Source organism: Erinaceus europaeus, chromosome 2, assembly GCF_950295315.1.
Source record: "Erinaceus europaeus chromosome 2, mEriEur2.1, whole genome shotgun sequence".
Classification (NCBI taxonomy): Eukaryota; Metazoa; Chordata; class Mammalia; order Eulipotyphla; family Erinaceidae; genus Erinaceus; species Erinaceus europaeus.
The window spans coordinates 163,862,748-163,885,107 of NC_080163.1; the positions used below are offsets into that span (position 1 = coordinate 163,862,748).

The following is a 22,360-nucleotide window of genomic DNA, read 5'->3' on the forward strand; positions in this document are numbered from 1 at the left end:
AAAAAAAAAAAAAGACTTGAAGGGTTATCTGGTAGTTTCCTCATCATTAATAGTTTCTACTACATCTTTTTTTTTTTCTTTCTCTATTCTTTTGAAAGTAAAGCTCAACTACCGAACCGTAATCAGAAGATTTTTACCCCATTCAGCATGGGGCTATCCTTTAGGTCTGCAAAAAGATTGAAGAGAGATATTCTTACAGAAAGCATATTTATTGTCAAAGGGAAATAATGCCTCTGCACCATAACTGTGATGGAATTTGTATGTATATAACCAACTTTTAGTTACTAACCCAACAAAAATTTCTAATATATTTTCTCAGAAAACATGGTTTACTTCCCGACAGAAAACCCTATTTGTATACTGCTAAAAGAATTTTCAGGAGGAGGGCTGGGGAGAAAGCATAATGGATATGCAAAAAGCCTTTCAAGCCTGAGGCTCTGAGGTCCCAGGTTCAATCCCTAGCCCCACTGTAGCCAGAACTGAGCAGTGTTCTGGTCTCTTTCTATTTCTCTCTCTCTCTCTCTCTCTATCTATCTTTCCCTTTGTATCTACTCTTTCTCATTAAAATTAAATAAAATATTGAAAAAAGAAAAAACACTTTAAAAAAGAGTTTTCAGGAGGGCTGAGCAGTGGCTCACCTGGTTGAGCATATAAATTATAATGTTCAAGGTCCAGGGTTTGAGCCCCTGCTCCTCAACTACAGGGAGGAAGCTTCACCAGCAGTGAAGCAGGGTTGTAGGTGTCTTTCTTTCTCTCTCCCACTATCAATTTCTCTCTGTCTTATATAACAACATGGAAAAGGAAAAAATAGCCATAAGAAGCAGTGAATTGCTAGTACCAGCACCAAGTCCCAGCAATAACCCTGGTGGCAATAAAAGATAGAAGAAGTAGGAGAAGCAGGAGAAGGAAGAGAAGGAGGGGGAAGGGAAAAGGGAGGGGGAAGAGAAGAAGAAAATAATTTTCAAATTCCAGACAAACTTGAGTGTTAATTCTCAGTCTCAGAAAAGAAGAGCTTAAACTCAGACCTGAAAATCATGAAACAATTATTGTTTATCATGTCCACGGTATTTGCTAAATGTAAATTGTAATTTATTTAGAATTGTCTAAATATTACCCAAACAGTGTTTATATATGTTCACTATATTTAAATAGGCTACATAAAGTATGAAATAAGTGATTGTCATATTCAAGGCCTAAGTATGTTTTTAACTGATAAAAAAATTAGCTTTAATAATTAAAGAAATTAGGCAATTTTTCCACATTTTCTCCTTATTTTCCTCCCAAAGAAAAATAACTTTGGGAAATAGCTTCAGAGTACAAATTTAAGGATGATTTACTGAATAATAAAATAATTATGTTATTTTTCAGAGTATGCACATAATAATCACAGTCAAAGTTAGGAACATTTTCCACAATTTTTCCATAAAAATAAATGATATACTGAAGTACAAAAAGAGCAAAAGAGCCTGTCACATAAAGTGGATACTTTCTTCATTAGTTAAATAACTGAGAAGAAAATGGAGAAGTCAACAGTGAAAATTTCTTATTATAAAATAAGTATGGGAAATTTACTTATTTATTACTGTATGTATTGCATGTTTAAATTTTATCAAATAAGTAAAACTTGAAAATTCTCACCATAAAATAATTTTTCTACAGTGCTAAATGTTAACTAGCCTTATTGAGGTGATTATATACATATTGTTAAATAGATATAAATACAAAATAATTATGAAGCCAATAAAATGTTGTGTCAGCTATATCTCAATAAAATTAAATTATGTATGTTTTAAATTTTAACAATTTCGGGGGCCAAGCAGTGGTGTGCCCAGTTAAGCTCACTCATCACCATGTATGAGACCTGAGTAGAGTCCCTATTCCCTGCCTGCAGGGGAGCAAACAGTGAATCAGGTCTGCACATGTCTCTCTTTCTTTGTCCTTCTTTATCTATCCACTTCTCTAAATTTCTACCTGCCCTATCTAATAAAAATAGAAAGAAAAAAAGATGCCCAGCACAGTGGCTGAGCTATTTCTCTAGCACTGAGTTAAGAGAAGAAAATGGCTTAAATGTTATCAAAGAAAACTTCTAAAGGCAAAAAAAAAAAAAAAAACATCCATGATGCCAATCGGACTTCCCTGGACAGATGACCTCGCCAATGTGTCCTGGAGCCCTGCTTCCCCAGAACCCCGCCCCACTAGGAAAAGAGAGAGAGAGCTGGGAATATGGATCAACCTGCCAATGCCCATGTTCAGTGGGGAAGCAATTACAGAAGCCAGACCTTCCACCTTCTACATCCTGCAATGACCTTGGGTACATACTTCTAGAGGGTTAAAGAATAGGATAGCTATCAAGGGAGGGGATGGGATACAGAGTTCTGCTAGTGAGAACTGTGTGGCATTGTACCCCTCTTATCCTATGGTTTTGTCAGTGTTTCCTTTTATATATATATATATATATATATATATATATATATACATTTATTTATTCCCTTTTGTTGCCCTTGTTTTATTGTTGTAGTTATTATTGTTGTTATTGATGTCATTGTTGTTGGATAAGACAGAGAGAAATGGAGAGAGGAGGGGAAGACAGGGGGAGAGAAAGATAGACACTTGCAGACCTGCTTCACCACTTGTGAAGCGACTCCCTTGCAGGTGGGGAGCCGGGGGCTCCAACCTGGATCCTTATGCCAGTCCTTGCACTTTGCGCCACATGCGCTTAACCTGCTGCGCTACCGCCTGACTCCCCAGTGTTTCCTCTTTAAAAATAAATTTTTAAAAATCTAGGAATAAACCTAACCAAAGAAGTGAAAGACCTGTATACTGAAAACTATGAGTTGCTAATAAAGAAAATAGAAAATGGTAAAGCGCAGGTGGCACAAAACGCAAAGGCCAGCATAAGGATCCCAGTTTGAGGCCCCGGCTCCCCACCTGCAGGTGAAGCAGGTCTGCAAGTATCTATCTTTCTCTCCTCTTCTCTCGAGTTTTCTCTGTCCTATCCAACAACAACAGTAGCTATGACCGCAATAACAGCTACAACAAGCGCAACAACAAGGGGAAAAAAAATGGAAAAAATAGCCTTCAGGAGTAATGGTTTCGTAGTGCAAGAACCGAGCCCCAGCAATAACCCTGCATGCAAAAGAGAAAAAAAAAGGAAAAAAGAAAGAAAGAAAATACAAAATGATACAAAGAGGTGTAAAGATATCCCGTGCCCATGGATTAGAATTAATATCATCAAAAAGAATATATGAATACTATACCTAGAGTAATCTAAAATTTTAATCCAATACCCATCAATGTCCCATCAAGTTTCTTTACATGAATAGGACAAAAATTAGAATCATTTATCTAGAACCAGAAAATACCTAGAGTTGCCAAGACAATCTTGAGGAAAAGAAACAGAAATGTAGGCTTCACATTCCCAGATCTCAAAAATATTATAAGTTCATCATAATCAAAACTGCCTGATACCAGAACAAAAATATATAGACCAATGGAACAGAAATGAAATCTGAGAAATAAACCAACCGATGGATGTCTAATTTTTTATAAGGGGGCCCAAACTATTAAATGAGATGATCCCACTCATAAATAGACTTTGAAAAAGAAGAACAGAAAGGGAAATGCAACGTAGAATTTGACTGAGTTTGGAGTATTGAACCAAAATTTAAAAATATGGATGGTGGGTAAAGGTAGATTTTCAGCTTTACTGTAGGGGGATGGGGAAAAAAAACATTTGGTGGCAGGAATAGTGTTAATATACACTCCTATTAACTTATAATCTTAAAATCACTACTTAATCAATACAAAAGGGGAAAAATAGATTGAATGTCTCATTTTCATACATAGACCCCAGTTCTAAGTATATATTCCTTCAATCTAAATACTTCAGGAAATTGGTAAACTGAATTATAACAGTGGGCTTAAATTGTTAATACATTTCTAATAATGACTATATCTTTGAAATATTAAATCACCTATAATCCTAGACAAGGGAGACCAGAAGCAATTGATTGTGTCACTATATAAGATACAGCTATATGTAAATTGCATTAAATGATATAAATCTTGGTAAGGTCTTATATATGCAACAAATCTTAACCATGTGATTTTCAAAGTAAACCAAATTCCCAAATAACTTGGTTACAATAATAATTATCTATTGTTCTTCTTAAACTCTAAGATAGCAGGAACCTTCCCCAATCTCTATAAAACACGTATTTATCCTAGTCCTGGAACCTCTGGGTCGTGGCTCATTTTCTGCATGCATATAATTGCGCATGCATATGATTCTCCATGTATATGGAGATTTGATACTGCATCTCTATCTCAGCCAAATCAAAGCAACCAGTACCACCTCCAAACGTTTCACTTCAGATTGTATCCAGAGATGCCAAGCATAGAATGTTAAGCCTTTGGCTCCAATGCTCTACTAAGAACATTCCTAGCTCATAGAACTTCTCAATTCCATTTTGGGTGGTACACTTCCTACAAAGCCATATAACCTAGATATAGACCAGAGCCTGTTAGAATACATGTGCATATGTATCCGTAAGTTAGGGGAAAAATATATACCTTAAAGTAAAACTGCACAATAGCTTGCAGTGACTCAATAAGTATAGCAAGTAAGTAGAAAGACTTTAAAAAAGAAACTTTTTTGTTACAGTACTTAATCAAATAGTTTCTACATAGACCTACATACCCTCCTTTCTTACTTTCTATTTCACTTCCCTCAGTCACTCAAAAGCTAACCTTGTTAGACAAGGTAAGGACTACAACAGATGGATAAGGGCAAGAGACAGGCATACTTTAATGATGGCTCCTTTGGTCACTACCAGGCCACCCCATCATCCAGGGCAATAATCATGGAATCCTTGGATTCCTACATAGACACAATGGGCCTAGACCTCTAACAGATCCCTCTCTTCACTGTCACTGGACATCTCCATCAGGAATAACATAGTGGACCCTCTTGTGGGCTTCTAAAAGATATGCCCTCAATGTGAGTCAACAATGGTAGGTACTGCCCCAATCTCCTAAAGGAGTTGGATCTGCATACTCTGCCACTCGAGGAAGATGGATCCTTCAATGAGTGAAGCCTGGAATGTTCCTAGCTATCACCACAGAATGCAAGCTCAGAACTATAAGGGATGCAGAGGTTACACAGGCTCCTGGGATGAATATAGGCCTCAAATCAAATAGATGGGGATTATAGTTAACAATATTTTTATACTTTTCCCATATTTGGGAACTACTCTATGACTAGATACAGCCTTCTAGTCCTTTTTCAACTCTGACACCATCTCTCTAGTCAATACCTTTGGTCCACTTGCATGTTAGCTGTCAGGCTCAGGCAAAAATTAGTTAAATCATTGGCCCCCAACAAATGCTGGAGAGGTTGTGGGGACAGAGGAACCCTTTTACATTGCTGGTGGGAATGTAAATTGGTACAGCCTCTCTGGAGAGCAGTCTGGAAAACTCTCAGAAGGCTAGACATGGACCTTCCATATGATCCAGTAATTCCTCTCCTGGGGTTATACCCCAAGGACTCCATAACACCCAACCAAAAAGCAACCCAGGTGCCCAACAACAGATGAGTGGCTGAGAAAGCTGTGGTATATATACACAATGGAATACTATGCAGCTATCAAGAACAATGAACCCACCTTCTCTGACCCATCTTGGACAGAGCTAGAAGGAATTATGTTAAGTGAGCTAAGTCAGAAAGATAAAGATAAGTATGGGATGATCCCACTCATCAACAGAAGTTGACTAAGAAGATCTGAAAGGGAAACTAGAAGCAGGACCTGACCAAATTGTAAGTAGGGCACCAAAGTAAAAACCCAGTGGTGAGGGGTAGACATGCAGCTTCCTGGGCCAGTGGGGGGTGGGAGTGTGTGGGAGGGATGGTTCACAGTCTTTTGGTGGTGGGAATGGTGTTTATGTACACTCCTAGCAAAATGTAGACATATAAATCACTAGTTAATTAATTTGAGAGGGGGAAAATCAATTGTATGTCTCAAAGTTTTTCAAAACACAAACTGAATCTTTTTAATATATAGGCTGTGTATTTGATATGCGGACTCTCTCAAAAGCCTAGACCAAGTAGATAAGAAGCATCCAATAGCACAGCTATATACAAGATACTGGGTACTGTACAGCAAACCTTAACAAAAGGACTTTTCAAAGTTAACCCAATTACCAAATAATGTGATGATAACATTAACTATCGATTGTCTTTTTGAACCCTAAGACAGCAGGAACCTCACATCTCCAGTATAGATCCCCTACTTCCCCCAGTCCTGGAACCCTTGGATAGGGCCCACTTTCCCGTATGCCTCTCCCAATTCATATCAAATAATATTGCATTCGCCGATCACAACCTAACCAACGCAACGATTGCCACCTCAACATGCTTCACTTGAGACTGTGTCCAGAGACTTCACGTTTGGAATGGCAACCCTTCAGCTTCATTACTCGTGTGAGACCTTTCCTTTCATAGTACACTCTAATTTCATCTCAGGTGGTTCACTTTCTAACAAAGTCCCAAAACCTAGATATACACCAGTTTCTGTGAGAGAGAGCATATCTTCACACGTATCTATAAACTACTGCAAAATATATACCTGAAAGCAGAAGTACACTAGAGTTTGCAGTGAGTACCTCCCTAACATTTCCTCTCCACTATTCCAAGCTTTGGGTCCATGATTGCTCAACAATTTGTTTGGCTTCGAATGTTAACTCTCTTTTCAGTCACCAGGTTCCATATGCCATCAGGATGCTGGCCAGGCTTCCCTGGACTGAAGACCCCACCAATGTGTCCTGGAGCTCAGCTTCCCCAGAGACCCACCCTACTATGGAAAGAGAGAGGCAGACTGGGAGTATGGACCGACCAGTCAACGCCCATGTTCAGTGGGGAAGCAATTACAGAAGCCAGACCTTCTACCTTCTGCAACCCACAATGACCCTGGGTCCATGCTCCCAGAGGGATGGAGAATGGGAAAGCTATCAGGGGAGGGGGTGGGATATGGAGATTGGGTGGTGGGAATTGTGTGGAGTTGTACCCCTCCTACCCTATGGTTTTGTTAATTAATCCTTTCTTAAAAAAATCATAAGCCCCTTGGAATATACCTAAAATAGACCTACTAGCTTTTTCCAAAATAGAAACCCCAAATCTCATCTAGTATTTTCTTACCTTTAATTAGGTTTCTGATTATTAAACAATTTATTCTGCTTTACATCTTAATTCTTTTGCAGCTAGCATGTTGCAGATGCTACCACAATGCCAACATGACTACCTTTGGCAGATGACCTCACCAATGTACCCTGGAACCCCACCTCTCCAGAGCCCTGCCCCACTAGAGAAAGAGAGAGACAGGCTGGGAGAATAGATCAACTTGCCAATGACCATGTCCAGCAAAGGAGCAATTACAGAAGTCAGACCTGCCACATCCTACAACTCATAATGATCCTGGGTACATGCTCCCAGAGGGATAAAGAATAGGAAAACTTCCAGTGGAGGGGATGGGATATGGAGTTCTGGTGGTGGGAAGTATGTGGAATTATCCCCTTTTATCCTATGGTCATTATTTCCATTTTATAAATAAATAATAAAAAGGGAGTCGGGCAGTAGCACAGTTAAGCGCATGTGGTGCAAAGTGCAAGGACTGGCATAAGGTTCAAACCCCTGGCTCTCCACCTGCAGAGAAGTCGCTTCACAAGTTGGTGAAGTAGGTCTGCAGGTGTCTTTTTCTCTCCCCTTCTTTGTCTTCCCTTCCTCTCTCCATTTCTCTCTGTCCTACCCAGCAATGATGACATCAATAACATCAACAATAGCCACAACAATAAAAACAGTGCAACAAAAAGGAATAAATAAATATATTTTAAAATAAATAAATAATAAAAAGAAACATGCAGAAGAATGAAAGTGAATTACTCCATTTTACCAGACACAAAAGTAAACTCCAAATGGATCAAATACCTGGAAGTTAGACCAGAAACTATCAGAAACTTAGAGGAAAATATTGGCTGTACTCTTTTTCCATCCACATTGTATGGGCATCTTGAATGATACAAATTCAAGTATAAGGAAGACTGAAACAAAAATAAACAAATGTGACTACATGAAATTAGAAACTGCTGCACGGAGGAGTCGGGCAGTAGTGCAGCGGGTTAAACGCATGTGGGACAAAGCATAAGGACCAGCATAAGGATCCTTGTTCCAGCCTTTGGCTCCACACCTGCAAAGGAGTCGCTTCACAGGTGGTGAAGCAGGTCTGGAGGTGTCTATCTTTCTCTCCCTGTCTCTGTCTTCCCCTCCACTCTCCATTTCTCTCTGTCCTATCCAACATGACAACATCAATAACAACAACAATAACTACAACAATAAAAAAGACAACAACAACAAGGGCAGCAAAAGGGAATAAATAAACAAATATTAAAAAATTAAAAATACTTAAAAACTTCTGCACTTCAAAAGAAAACACCATCGAATCAAAGAGACGCTTACAAACTGGGAGAAGATACCATACATCAGACAAAAGGCTAATATCCAAAATATATAAAGAGCTCACCAAACTCAGCAAAACAACAAAAAGCAAACAACAACAACAACAAATGATGACCCCCATCAAAAGTGGGAAGGGAAAGTGAAAAGAATATTCACCAAGGAAGAGATGCAAAAGACTACAGAGTGCTGACCTGGTGTAGTGACTCTGCACATGGGCTCTGAGGCAGGAGAGCTTCAGGTTCAAACCCAGTACTCAACAGAAGCCAGAGGTTCACCCCTCTGGGGGAGGGGGAAGCTAACAGACATTTGAAAAAAAAATGTTCCATGTCATTAATTGTCAGAGAAATTTAAATAAAGACGAGATACCAATTCATCCCTGTGGGAATGCCATACATCAAAAACAATAGCAACCAAAAGGGCCATCATTAAAGTATGCTGGTCTCTTGCTGTTATTCAGTTTTTGTACTCCTTACTTTATCTGACAAAGTTAGACTTGGAGTGACTGAAGTGAAATAGAAAAGTAGGTGAGGAGGCTATTTAGGTCTAACCAGAAAATATTTACATAAGTATGGTGTCTTTTTTAGGTCTATCTATTTGCTTGCTGCACTTACTGAGTCACTGCAGACTATTCCACACTTTTACTTTAAGGTATATATTTCCTCCTAACTTATACATACATGTGCACATGTTTCAGGCTCTGGTCTAAATCAAGATTCTATAACTTTGTTGGGAAGTGCACTACCTAAAATGGAACTAAGGGGTCTTCATCTGCAATATTCTTGCCTTTAGGTTCATAATTAGTCAACAATTTGTTCTGCTTTATATCTTAACTCTTTTTCAGCCACCAGGTTCCAGATGATACCATGATGCCAACCTGACTTCCCTGGGCAGATGACCACACCAATGTATCCTGAAGCCCTGCCTCCCCAAAGCCCTGCCCCACTAGGGAAAGAGAGAGACAGGCTGGGAGTGTGGATCGACCTGGCAATGCCCATGTTCAGTGGAGAAGCAATTACAGAAGCCAGATCTCCCACTTTCTGCATCCATAATGATCCTGGGTCTATAATCCCAGAGGGATAAAGGATACAAAAGCTATCAAGAGAGGGGACTGGATATGGAGTTCGGGGGGTGGGAATTGTGTGGAAATGCACCACTCTTATCCTATAATCTTGTCAATATTTCCATTTTATAAATAAAACTTAAAAGAAAATAATATGCAGGAAAAAAGATATGTGTATACTGATGTTTATAGCAGCACAATTTGTAATAGGCAAAACCTGAAGCAACCCAGGTGTTGAACAACAGGTGCGTGGCTGGGAAAACTGTGGTATATTTACACAGTGGAATACTACTCAGCAATCATGAATAATGGATTCACATTCCTTACCTCTATCTTGGATGGAGCTTGAAGGAATCATATTAAGTGAGATTAGCTATAAAGAGAAAGATGAATATGGGATGATCCCACTCAAAAAGAAGTTGAGAAACAAGACCAGAAAGAGAAACACAGAACTTGGACTGGGTTTAGAATGTTGCACCAAAGTATAAGATTCTGGGGGAATGGAGGATTATCAGGTCCACTGTAGGGGGTGAAGGTAGGGTCACAGAATTTTCGGATAGGAATGAAGTTAAACTATACTCCTATTAACTTACAGTTTTATAAATCACTATTCAATATGTCAGGGGGGAAATAGATTGAATGTTTCAAGTTTTTAACTGCCTAAGTTTTAATTCTGACTATATATTCATTTAATCTAACACTTAATATTCCAAAACTGTAAATTGATTGAATAATGAAACTAGGCTTAAATTGTTAAAGCATTTCTAAAATAACATTTTTTTCAAATACTAAGCTACTTACAATGTTAGACCAGATAGTACAGAATCCATTGGTGCTGTCAGTATCTAAGATATAGTGATTTATGGATAGCATTAAATGGCATAAGTCATGGTAAGGTCAAATATAGTATGGTTAAAACCTACCCATAGGATTTTCAAAGTAAACCAAGCTCTCACAAGTAACTTGGTTATAATAATATTTATATATTGCCTTCTTAAACTCTAAGACTGCAAGGAACTTTCTACATGCTATTCAAAAAATCTGTATTTCTTCCAGTCCTAGAACTTCTAGGACTTTGCTACATTTCTTTATGGCTCTTCTCTTGATCCCCTATGCAGCTGTACTGTCTCCGATGACCTCAACTAAATTAATGTGAACAGTGCCACCATGACAAGTTATGCAGCCACTGTCTCTTCACTTCAGATTTTATCCACAAATGCCAAGCCTGAGATGTCAACCTTCCAACTCCAATAATCTGGTGAGACCTTTCTTAATAGGAATACTCTAACAAAAAAACCCTAAATATAGACTAGGGCCTAGGGAACTGGGTACATGTATACATGTATCCACAAGTTAAGGGTAACTATATACTTCAGAGTGAAAGTACTTAATAGTACCTGTGATTAGACTTAGACTTAATAAGCATAGCAAGCAAGTAGAAAGGTGTATAGAAGTCACCATAAACTGCCTAATCAAATACTGCTGAGGCCTAGACACCCTCCTCTCCTACTCCCTACTTTACTACCCTCACTCTATATGCACAAATAACTACACAAAAGAAACTAAGATATATCTCCTAATCTCTTCTGATAGCATCAGCATCACTGTCACACCTTGATAATTATTAAGAGAAATACTTTATATAGTTGGTCAAGAGATATTCCCCAAACCCCTGCCACACTAGGGAAAAAGAGAGATAGGTTGGGAGTATGGATCAACCTGCCAATGCCCATGTTCAGCGGAGAAGCAATTACAGAAGCCAGACCTCCCACCTTCTACCACCCCTCCCCAAAAGATCTTGGGTCCATAGTCCCAGATGAATAAAACATAGGAAAGCTTTCAAGGAAGGGGGTGGGATACGGAGTTCTGGGGGTAGAAACTGTGTGGAAATGTACTCTTCCTATCCTATGGTCTTGTCAGTATTTCCATTTTATAAATAAAATTTTTAAAAAAAAGAACACTGTACACAGTTAGTCAAGAGATATACTGACAAAAAATATATACCAACTAAAGGACAATTATTGTCCCTATGAAAACTTTTACGGGAGGCAGAGCCAAGATGGCAACTACAGAGCAGCAGCTGCCTTGAGCTCTATAAAGCAGCAGATTGTGACTTGGGATTCTCTGGATAGGGTAGGATACTGGGATGTCTACAGGAGGGTAAACATGGGCTATTCACAGTGACACCAAAATTAAGTCCCATAACTCACTCTTGGGCTGACAAACGGAGACCAAGGGGACAAAGAAAGGGAATTTTTTTTTTTTTTTGGGCAGGGAAGCTGTATTTCTTTATTCAGGAACAACGATTCATAAACTAAACCAAACTAATCACCAAACAGAACTCTGCTGTCTCTTTGTGGTGGCGCAAGCACTCTCTCTTTCTCTGGAACTCAGGAACCCTCTGAACTCTGGACTCTGGCGGGGTTCCTTGGGGCAGGGCCAAGCAGGCCTGCGAAACTAACTGGACTGATCCAATTCTCTTGGCGGGGGAGAACTAGAATCCAATGTAAAGCATACAACAATTTCCCCTTTTCTTTTTAACTAAATGACTATAGTATCAAGGGTGTGGGGTGAACAGAAACATATATCATACAGGCATTTTTAAAAAAGAAACTGGCACAAACATGGAAAAACATGTAAGCAAGTAACAAGAACCAGTGTGTTGCCAAGGGAAGGCCTGAGGGGGCCGGCCATTTTTTGTCTCTGTGGGCAAAACTTTATCAGCTTAAAAAAAAAACATTTCTTGCCTCTGGGGGGCGTACTTTCTTGACGGGCATTTGCATGGGGGCGGGGAACGGCCTAGAGTCCCAAAGGCAGCTGGCTGCAATTTACTTACTATGAAACAAAACTTGTTATTACCATATTTCTAATAGAGAAGGAATTTGAGACTTTTACATCGCAACAACGTCTTTTTAACCTTTTGTTACACCCATTCAAGATGGAGTCAGGAAAGGAAACCTCAGGCATGAGAATAATTAGCATAGCCATTGTGCGATCTACCATTTCTAATAGAGAAGGTAATGCAGAGTTTTACACATCAACAAGTCTATTTAACCTTTTGTTTAGACCAACTTAGTTAAAATATATTGCTTGTTAACTAATTTTTACCTTAGACTTTAAATGTAAGTTAATTTTATCTTTATGAGAATTACGTTGAAAACCTTTTTCATTTAACTTTGCCTAGTAAGAATTTAGCCTTAAAGTTACATTTTTAACCTTAAAGTTATTGTTTACCAAACTTTAAACATACACATAAACATGGTCATTAATACACAAGGAGAGAAAGCTTTGTTATGAAGATATGTCATTTTAAACACGAATTTAAATCTGTACTGTCTTAGTTGTTGGGATGGGGGGGGGTTCACCATCCGGAGGTGGCTTCCCGCGCAGCTTTACTTCTAGGAATTGCAGGTTGTGATCTCTGCACGAATCTCTGCGTACTCCAGCTTGTCTGCCTTCAGACCAGACCGGCGGCTGGAGATCTCGTGTGCCCAGTTTCGGCAGGGAGCCGGGGGGTCCAGGAGGTCTGGGATCATTCCAGAATTCATAGCAAGAGGGCAGGCGGGCCAGTTTTGTAGAAGGCGTGGGCCTAGGTGCCCAGGGGTGGCGGCCATGATAGGCCGCCGCGGCCCTGCCCCATGGCCCTGCCATGTCTGCTGCCTTGCTCGCAGTGGCCGAGCAGCATGGAGGGATCACGCGTCCAGTGCCCTGCGCCACGTGGTGGAGAGCCGGCTCCTGTGGGCTGGCCTGCGTGGTGGCATTGGGCTCCTGCGTGGTGGCATCGGGCTCCTGCGTGTTGGCATCGGGATCCTATGTGTTGGCATCGGGCTCTTGCGTGGTGGCATCGGGCTCCTGCGTGCTGGCATTGGGCTCCTGTGTGGTGGCATTGGGCTCCAGCATGTTGGCATCGGGCTCTTGCGTGGAGGCATCGGGCTCCTGTGTGCTGGCGTCAGCCTCCTGCATGCTGGCATCGGGCTCTTGGGGCTCTTGTGTGCTGGCATCAGCCTCCTGCGGGCTGCGGGGCTGCGGGCATGGTGCGCGGGGTTGTCTGGGCGCAGCCGGCTGGCTGGCTGTTTAACCAGGTAGAAACAGCAGCTCCGCGCCTCGCCTCCCGCCCACTGGCTATTCCCCCTGGCTGTTCTGAGTTTGCCTGAGCGAGTGGAAACCACAGAGTGGTCCAGAGATAAATGTTCCAGAAACAGCAAAACAGTCTCATGAAGAAAGAGCAGAGGCCTTTGGAGATCTCTTCACAAGCAGAAGAGAAGGCCATAGTACATAGGTAGCCAAATTGTCTTTTCAAAATTTATTTTAAAATTTATTTTAAAATTTATTTTAAAATTTATTTTAAAATTTATTTTAAAATTTATTTCAAAATTTATTTTAAAATTTATAGTGAACAGTAGATTTGCATAATTTCTATTCTTGCTTTCCAATTTTTCCTTTCTCTTTCTTTTTCTTTTGTTTGGTTGCTATTTTTTCTTGGACTGGACGTGTTGTTTGGCTAACTGGTATTGTTTGAACTGCATCAATCCTTGCTTCCATTGTTATTGTTGCATTTCTGAGGCTAGTGACTGCATTTGTAATAAAGGTCAGTAGTATAATGTAGCTTGTACTAAAAACACAACAACTGAAGGACAGAACAGAAAAAAAAAAAACATCAATTAAAAGAAATGGTTAAATAAAAAGCAAATAAAATAGCTACCACAATGAGTCAGGACAGGAATCCCAGAAGAAACTCCAAATCAGTCAGAAGTAATCACATATAAAAAAAAGTATGCAAACAATAATAAACCTAATAATCACAGAAATGAAGACAACTATGGAGGAAAGGGCTATTAGAATTAGGGAAACAACAGATTAGACCCTCAATGAAAATACAAGCTACCTCAAGGTAATTAGAGAAATGAAAGCTGAAACAGCTGAACAAGTAGAAGAACAAGCTAATACTATAAATGAACTAAAGAAAGAAGCTGACGGAAGGGAAAGCAGATTAACAGAAGCTGAAAACAGATTATCTAGACAGAGGATGAGCTAGAGGAAACTAAGAAAAGAGGTAAAAAATCTCAAAAAGATTGAGAGACACTGATGTCAAGACACATTACAGTTACAATGAAAAGAAGTAAGGATAAAGAATGGATCTGAAAGGCTGCAGAAAAAAAAAAAGTCACATACAGGGGAAAACCCATAAGACTATAAACAGCACCTACTCAAAGAACTTCAAAAATACATTAATAGTAATACAATAGTGGGAGACTTTAACACCCCATAATCACAATTAGACAGGTCAACTAAGCAGAGAATCAACTAAGAAACAACAGAATTAATCAAATAGATGGATAGTTTAGACCTCCAGGACATTTTCAGAAAGTAGAATAAACATTCTTTTCAAATCCACATAGCACATTCTCAAGAATAGACCACAAATACAGCATCAACAAATTCAAGAGTATTGAAATCATCCCAAGCATCTTCTCAGACCACAGTTGAGTAAAGCTAACATTTAACAGCTAACAGAAAATCACTAAAAGTCACAAAACTTGGTAACAACATGCTGCTTAGTAACTGCTGGGTCAGAGAGGCACTCAAGCAAGAAATTCAAATGTTTCTAGAAACTAAAGAAAATGAAGACACGAGCTTTTAGAGTATATGGAACACAGCTAAAGTAGTGCTTAGAGGGAAACTCATAGCCATACATGCGCACATTAGAGAACAAGAAAAAGCTTAAGTAAACAACCTTACTACACAACTTAAAGACTTAGAAGAGGAACAAAATTAGGGCTGAAATAAACATAGAAAATAAGAACCATACGAAAGATCAATAAAGCCAAATGTTGATTCTTTGAAAACTTAAACAAAACTGACAAACCCTTAGCCAGACTCACTTAAAAAAAAATGGAGAAAACTCAAACCAATCAAATTGTAAACAATACACGGGATATCACAACAAACACCACAGAAATAAAAAAAATCATGCAAAACTTCTATGAACAAAAAATACCACCAAGCTAGAGAATCTGGAAGAAATGGAAGAATTCCTAGAAACATATACCCACCAAAACTGAGCCAGGAAGAACTACAGTACCTAAATGCACCAATCACAGACAAAGAAATTGAAACAGTTATTAAGAATCTTCCCAACAATGAAAGTTCAAGACAAGTTGACTTTACAAATGAATTCTACAAGCCCTAGGAAACAGCTAATACCCATACTTTTAAAGCTCTTTCAAAAGATCAAAGAAACAGGAACCCTCTCTTCCATCTTCTATGAAGTCAACATCAAACTGATACCAAAAGCAGATAGGGACACATAAAAAATGGAAAACTACAGGGGGGCAGGCGCTAGTGGAGCAGTTTAAACGCACATGGTGTGAAGTGCAAGGATCAATGTAAGGATCCTGGTTCGAGCCCCCTGCTCCCCACCTGCAGGGGGTTCAGTACACAAGTGGTGAATCGGGTTTACAGGTGTCTCTTTCTCTCCCCTTTTCTGTCTTCCCGTCCTCTCTCAACTTTTCTCTGTCCTATACAACAACAATGACAGCAATAACAACAACAATAATAATAACAACAATGATAAACAAGGGCAACAAAAGGGAAAAAATAGCCTCCAGAATGAATGGATTCATAGTGTAGGCACTGAGCCACAATGATAATGCTGGAAGCAAAATAAAAATGAAAGAAAAACAGACCAATATATCTGATAAACATAATTACTAAAATACTAAACAAGATCCGAGCCAACAGGATACAACAGTGTATCAAGAAGATTGTTCATCACTATCAAGTGGGATGTATCCCTGAAATGCAAGGCTGGTTCAATATACAAAATTCAATCAACATCATCCACCACATCAACAAAAGCAAAAACAAAAACCATATGATTATCTCAATAGATGCAGAGAAAGCCTTTGACAAAATCCAACACCCATTCATGCTCAAAACTCTACAAAGAATGGAAATAGAAATAGGAAAATTCCTCAATATAGTGGAATCCATTTACAGCAAACCTACAGCCAAAATAATACTCAATGGACAGAAGCATTCCCCCTCAGATTGGGGAGTAGAAAGGGCTGGCCATTAAAACCATTACTTTTCAACATAGTATTGGAAGTTCTTGCCATAGTAGTCAGACGAGAAAGGAATCAAAGGAATACAGAATCAAAGGGAAGAAGTTCAACTCTCATTCTTTGCAGATGATATGATAGTATACATAGAAAGACCTAAAGAATCCAGCAGAAAGCTACTGGAAATCATTAGGCAATATAGCAAGCTATCCAGATACAAAATCAATGTAGAAAAATCTTTTTTTTTTCTTTATGCAAACACTAAGTCCGAAGAAGAGGAGATCCAGAAATCACTCCCTTTCATAGTCACAACAAAATCAATAAAATACCTAGGAATAAAGTTGACCAAAGAAGTGAAAGACTTGTATACTGAAAACTATGAGTTGCTATCCAAAGAAATAAGTAATAATACCAAGAAATAGAAAGACATTCCATGCTCATGGATTGGAAAAATATCATCAAAATGAATATTATCCCCAGAGCCATATAAAAATTTAATGAGATACCCATCAAAATTCCACCAAGCTTCTTTAAGAGAGAGAAGAAAAACTACAATCATTTATCTGGAACCAGAAAACACGTACAACTGCCAAAACAATTCTGAAGAAAAGAAACATTAATGGAGGCATCACACTCCCAGTTCTCAAAATATATCATAAGGCCATCATCATCAAAACAGCCTGGCACTGAAACAAAAATAGGTACACAGACCAGTAGAACAGAATTGAAAGCCCAGAAATAACCCCCCACACCTATGGATATCTATTTTTTGATAAAGGGGCCCCAAAAATACAAATGGAAGAAGGAGGCTCTCTTTAATAAATAGTGCTGAGAAAACTGGTTTGAAATATCAGAAGAGTGAAACTGAACTACTTTATCTCACCAGAAACAAAAATCAACTCCAAATGGATCAAAGACCTGGAGGTTAGACCAGAGACTATCAAATGCATAGAGGAAAGCACTGGAACATTTTGCCATCTAAATATCAAGGACATCTTTGATGATACAAATCTAATTGCAAAAAAGACTAAAACAAAAACAAATCAATGGGACTACATCAAATTGAAAAGCTTCTGCATAGCCAAAGAAACCATCCCACAAAGAGACCCTCACAGATGGGAGATTGTCACATGCCACACATTAGACAACAGACTAACAACCAAAATATGCAAAGAGCTCAACAAACTCAGCAACAAAAAAGCAAATGACCCCATCCAAAGATGGGCAGAGGATATGAACAGAATATTCCTTACAGAAGAGATCCAAAAGGCTAACAAGCTTATTGAAAATTGCTTCAGGTCACTGCTTGTCAGAGAAATGCAAATAAAGACAACATTAAGATACACCTTAGCCCTGTGAGAATGGCATACATCAAAAAGGACAGCAGCAACAAATGCTGGAGAGGCTGTGGGGACAAAGGAACACTTCTGCACTGCTGGTGGGAATGTAAATTGGTCCAACCTCTTTGGAGGATGGAACATTCTCTATCACTGTTGATCCAAGTTGAGGGCAAGGTTCTATGGGGGCCCACAAAGGGGTCTATTTTGTTGTTTCTGATAGAAATGACAACAATGGAGAGAGGGATTTATATGAGTTCTAGGCCCATCAAGTCTGTTTGGGAATCTCAGGACTCCCTGATTAGGGCCACAATGGGATTTTCAAAGTCAAGCCATTTGCCAAATAACTTGATTACAGTTATAACTATCAATTGCCTTCTTAAACCCTAAGATAGCAGAACCTTCTGCTTCCTCTATAAAGCCCAAATTTCCCCCAGTCCTGGAACTTCTAGGGTGAAGCTCACTTTCCAGCATGCTCAGTTCATACCAATTGATACTGCATCTGTTGATCCCAATCTCTTCAATGCAATGAATACTACCTCGGAATGTTTCCCTTCGGAATGTATACAGAGACATCAGGCATGGAATGTCAACCCTTCAGCATCATTGCTCCGGTGAAACCTTTCCTTTCTCAGAGGACTCTAATTCCATTTCGGGTAGTCCACTTCCTAACAAAGCCTCAAAACCTAGATATAGACCAGGGCCCATGAGATAGGGCAGGTATACACATGTATCCTAAAATTGGGGCAAAATATATACCTTAAAACAAAGTGCACAATAATTTGCAGTGTCAATAAATGAATCAAGCAAGTAGAAAGACCTAAAAAGAAACCTTAAAGTACCTAATGAAATAGTTCCTACTTATATCTAGATACCCTCCTCACCTACTTCCCATTACACTTCCCTCAATCACTCCAAAGCTAACCTTGTCAGACAAAGTAAGGACTACAAAAGCTGAATAAGGGCAAGAGACTGGCATACTTTAATGATGACTCTTTAATCACTACCAGGCCACCCCATCACCTGAGGCCCTAGTTGGGGAGTCCTGGGATTCCCACACAAACAAAATGAGCCTAGACCCTGAATAGATCACTCTCCCTATTATCACTGGTCATCTCCATCATAACAACATAATGGATCCCTTTGGGGGTCTCCCCATAGGACCTTGCCCTCAATGTGGTTCAACAATGGTAGAGAATGTTCCATCCACCGAAGGGGGGTTGGGTAACATAAATTGGTTCAACTCAGAATGTTCATACTGATGACACAGAATGTAAGTTCAGATGTACAGGGATTTAGAGGTTATAAAGGCTCCTATGCTGAATATGGGCCCCAGGTCAAATCGATGGGATTTACCGTCAACAATATTTATATAGTTTTCCCATATTTTGCAGCTACTCTCTTCCCTGATCCAGATTTCTAGCCCTTTTTCCAGCCATGACATTATATCCCCAGACAATAACCTGGGTCCACCTGCATATCAGATGTCAGGCTCAGGCAAAAACTAATAAAGCCATGGGTCCTTTAGAATATACCTAAAATAGACTTACTAACTATTTCCAAAACGGAGACCCCAAATGTCCATCTGCAAAATTCCAGCTTTTAGGTTCATGATTAATCAACTTTTATGGCTTTATATGTTATATCTTTTTTAGCTACCAGGTTCCAGAAGTTACCATGATGCCAACAGGACTTCCCTGGGCAGACACTCCACCAATGTGTCCTGGAGCCCCACTTTCCCAGAGCTCCGCCTCACTAGGGAAAGAAAACGACAGGCTGGGAGTACAGGTTGACCTGTCAATGCTCTTGTTCAGCAGGGAAGCAATTACATAAGCCAGACCTTCCATCTTCTGCACCCCATAATGACCCTGCATCCAAACTCCCAGAGGGATAAAGAATAGGAAAGCTATCAGTGGAGGGGATGGGATAGGGAGTTCTGATGGTAGGAACTGTGTGGAGTTGTACCTCTCTTATCCTATGGTTTTTGTCAGTGTTTCCTTTTTATAAATAAAAATTATTTAAAAAATAAAAATAAAATTTTAAAAAAGTAAAAAAAAATTTAAAATAAAGTACTGAGAATGAGATGTTCCTCCTCTCTTCCCAATACTTTCACGTCTGTTCCTGTTCTTAACTCTTTAATATAATTAGAGTCTGTATGTTAGAGGGCGTTCGAGTGAGAATAGTTTATGTATGTGAGAGGGCAATAGGGACAGTTTTGTTACCATTCTTCAATTGAAGAAATTCATAAATTCAAGATTTGACCCAGGTTTAAGCCCCTGGGTGTTACCTGTAGGGGAAAGCTTTATTAATGGTGAAGCAGTATTACAAATGTTTATCTCTCTCCATCTCCCTCTCTCTTCTCAATTTCTCTCTGATCTTTTCCAGGAAATAAAAAAGTGTATTTTTAAAAAGCCTCTAGACTTGATGCGCACAGTATTAGAACAGCCACAACAAAAAGTTTATCTCATTTTGTATGTCAGCACAATTTATTAAATGTTCCTTCATTACTGAGAATTTTAATATTTCAGAGTTATATACTGCCTTCTCACTTTAGAAATATTTATAAAAATAACTATTAATAAAAAACCATCCCATCAACATATTCTACCACTCGAGGAATATGGGTCCTGAAATTAGTGCAGCTTAGAATGTTCCTAGCTATCACCACAGAATGTAAGCTCAGAACTACAGGGATGCAGAGGTTACACAGGCTCCTATGACGAATATGGATTCCAGATCAAATCAATGGGATTTACAGTTAGCAATATTTTTATACTTTTCCCATATTTGGGAGCTACTCTCTTCCCTGATCCAGCTTTCTAGTCCTATTTCTAACTCTTGACACCATCTCTCTAGTCAGTATCTTTGGTCAACCTGTATGTTAGCTATCAGGCTCAGGCAAAAACTAGTAAAGTCATGGGTCCCCTGGAATATATCCAAAATAGACCTACTAGCTTTTTCCAAAGTGGAGACCCCAAATCTCATCTGCTATATTCTTGCCTGACTATTTAACAATTTGTTCCACTTTATACCTTAACACTTTTTCATCCACCACGTTCTAGATGCTACTAGGAAGCCAACCTGACTACCCTGAGCAGATGACTCCATCAATGTACCCTGGAACCCCACCTCTCCAGAGTCCTGCCCCACTAGGGAAAGAGAGACAGGCTGGGAGTATGGATTGACCTATCAATGCCCATATCCAGTGGAGAAGCAATTACAGAAGCCAGGCCTTTTATCTTCTAAACCCCATGATTCTGGGTCCATACTCCCAAGAGGGTTAAAGAATAGGAAAGCTTTCAAGAGAGGAGATGAGATACAGAGCTCTGGTAGTGGGAACTGTATGGAATTGTACCCCTCTTATCCTATGGTCTTGTCAATATTTTCATTTTATAAATAAATTTTAAAAATCAGCCCAGGATCCTGGGAGGTAGTGAAATGAATAGAATACTAGACTTTTAAGCACAAGTTCCTAAGGTTGAGCCCTGGCATTGCATGTGCCACAGTGATGATTCCATTTCTCTCTTTCCTCTACCATCAACAAATAAACATTTTAAATATAAAATAAGCACACTTGTGGAAGCAGAGAAGTAATTTGTATTTCTACATTTTATTCTATCCCACTGACAAATCAATCATAATTAATTGAAAAGATTATTTGACTAGGTTAAAGATTTTATGAAAATTTAAGCAATCCTCATGATTCTCCTACCCAAATTAAAAAAAACATTTAAACTTATGATTACAGTAAGTTGAGGTTTAATTAAGGATAAATTTTATGATGAAAACACACAAGACACAAATTTCTCCTCTATATGATATATGCATGAATATATATTAAACTAAAACTAGCATGCAAAATGGTATAAAATGCATAACATATAAGTGTGGAATTTTTAAATGAGAGGGACCAAAAAGAGGAAGTAGTGTGGAAATGAAAATTATGATATGATTTTTAAACCACGCATTGATTTTTAATTAGAAAATGAAAATTTAACTGGCAAATCACATTCAAATAGAATGATTTTCAATCATAGGCTACTTGTTATATTTTATATATCCTCTGATCATAAGAATAGACTTGGTTTATTCTTAATATTCTTAATAGAATGGCCACATTAATTAAACACACAAGTGAAAAATAGTTAGTTTGATGTTACTATTGTCATTTTTTTACCTGGCTGCCAAAAAGGTTGAATCCATTAATTGCTTCTAGAGCTGCTTTTGCTAAGCCAACAGAGCTAAAAGAAAGAAAAGAAAATAATATGTAACTCTGATATTTCTGGCTACAAAATAAAAAATCATTATCTGATATATGTTCACAAGCAAGTTTCTTTAGTAACACTTTCAAGAATTTATACAAGAATAATGTCTAAGAAACATTGATTTGACATTT

The 22,360-nt window shown here is 38.8% G+C and overlaps 1 protein-coding gene across 7 annotated transcripts in view; it reads right to left on the minus strand.

The window, feature by feature from the left end:
* PHKB (phosphorylase kinase regulatory subunit beta) overlaps positions 1-22,360 on the minus strand; it is a 258,964-nt gene that overhangs the window by 129,423 nt on the left and 107,181 nt on the right. For all 7 annotated transcript variants that reach the window (XM_060185615.1, XM_007536683.2, XM_007536681.3 and 4 more), the window contains one exon: positions 22,142-22,205. In XM_060185615.1, the coding sequence (XP_060041598.1) occupies positions 22,142-22,205 (64 nt within the window). The remainder of the gene's footprint in view (positions 1-22,141; positions 22,206-22,360) is intronic.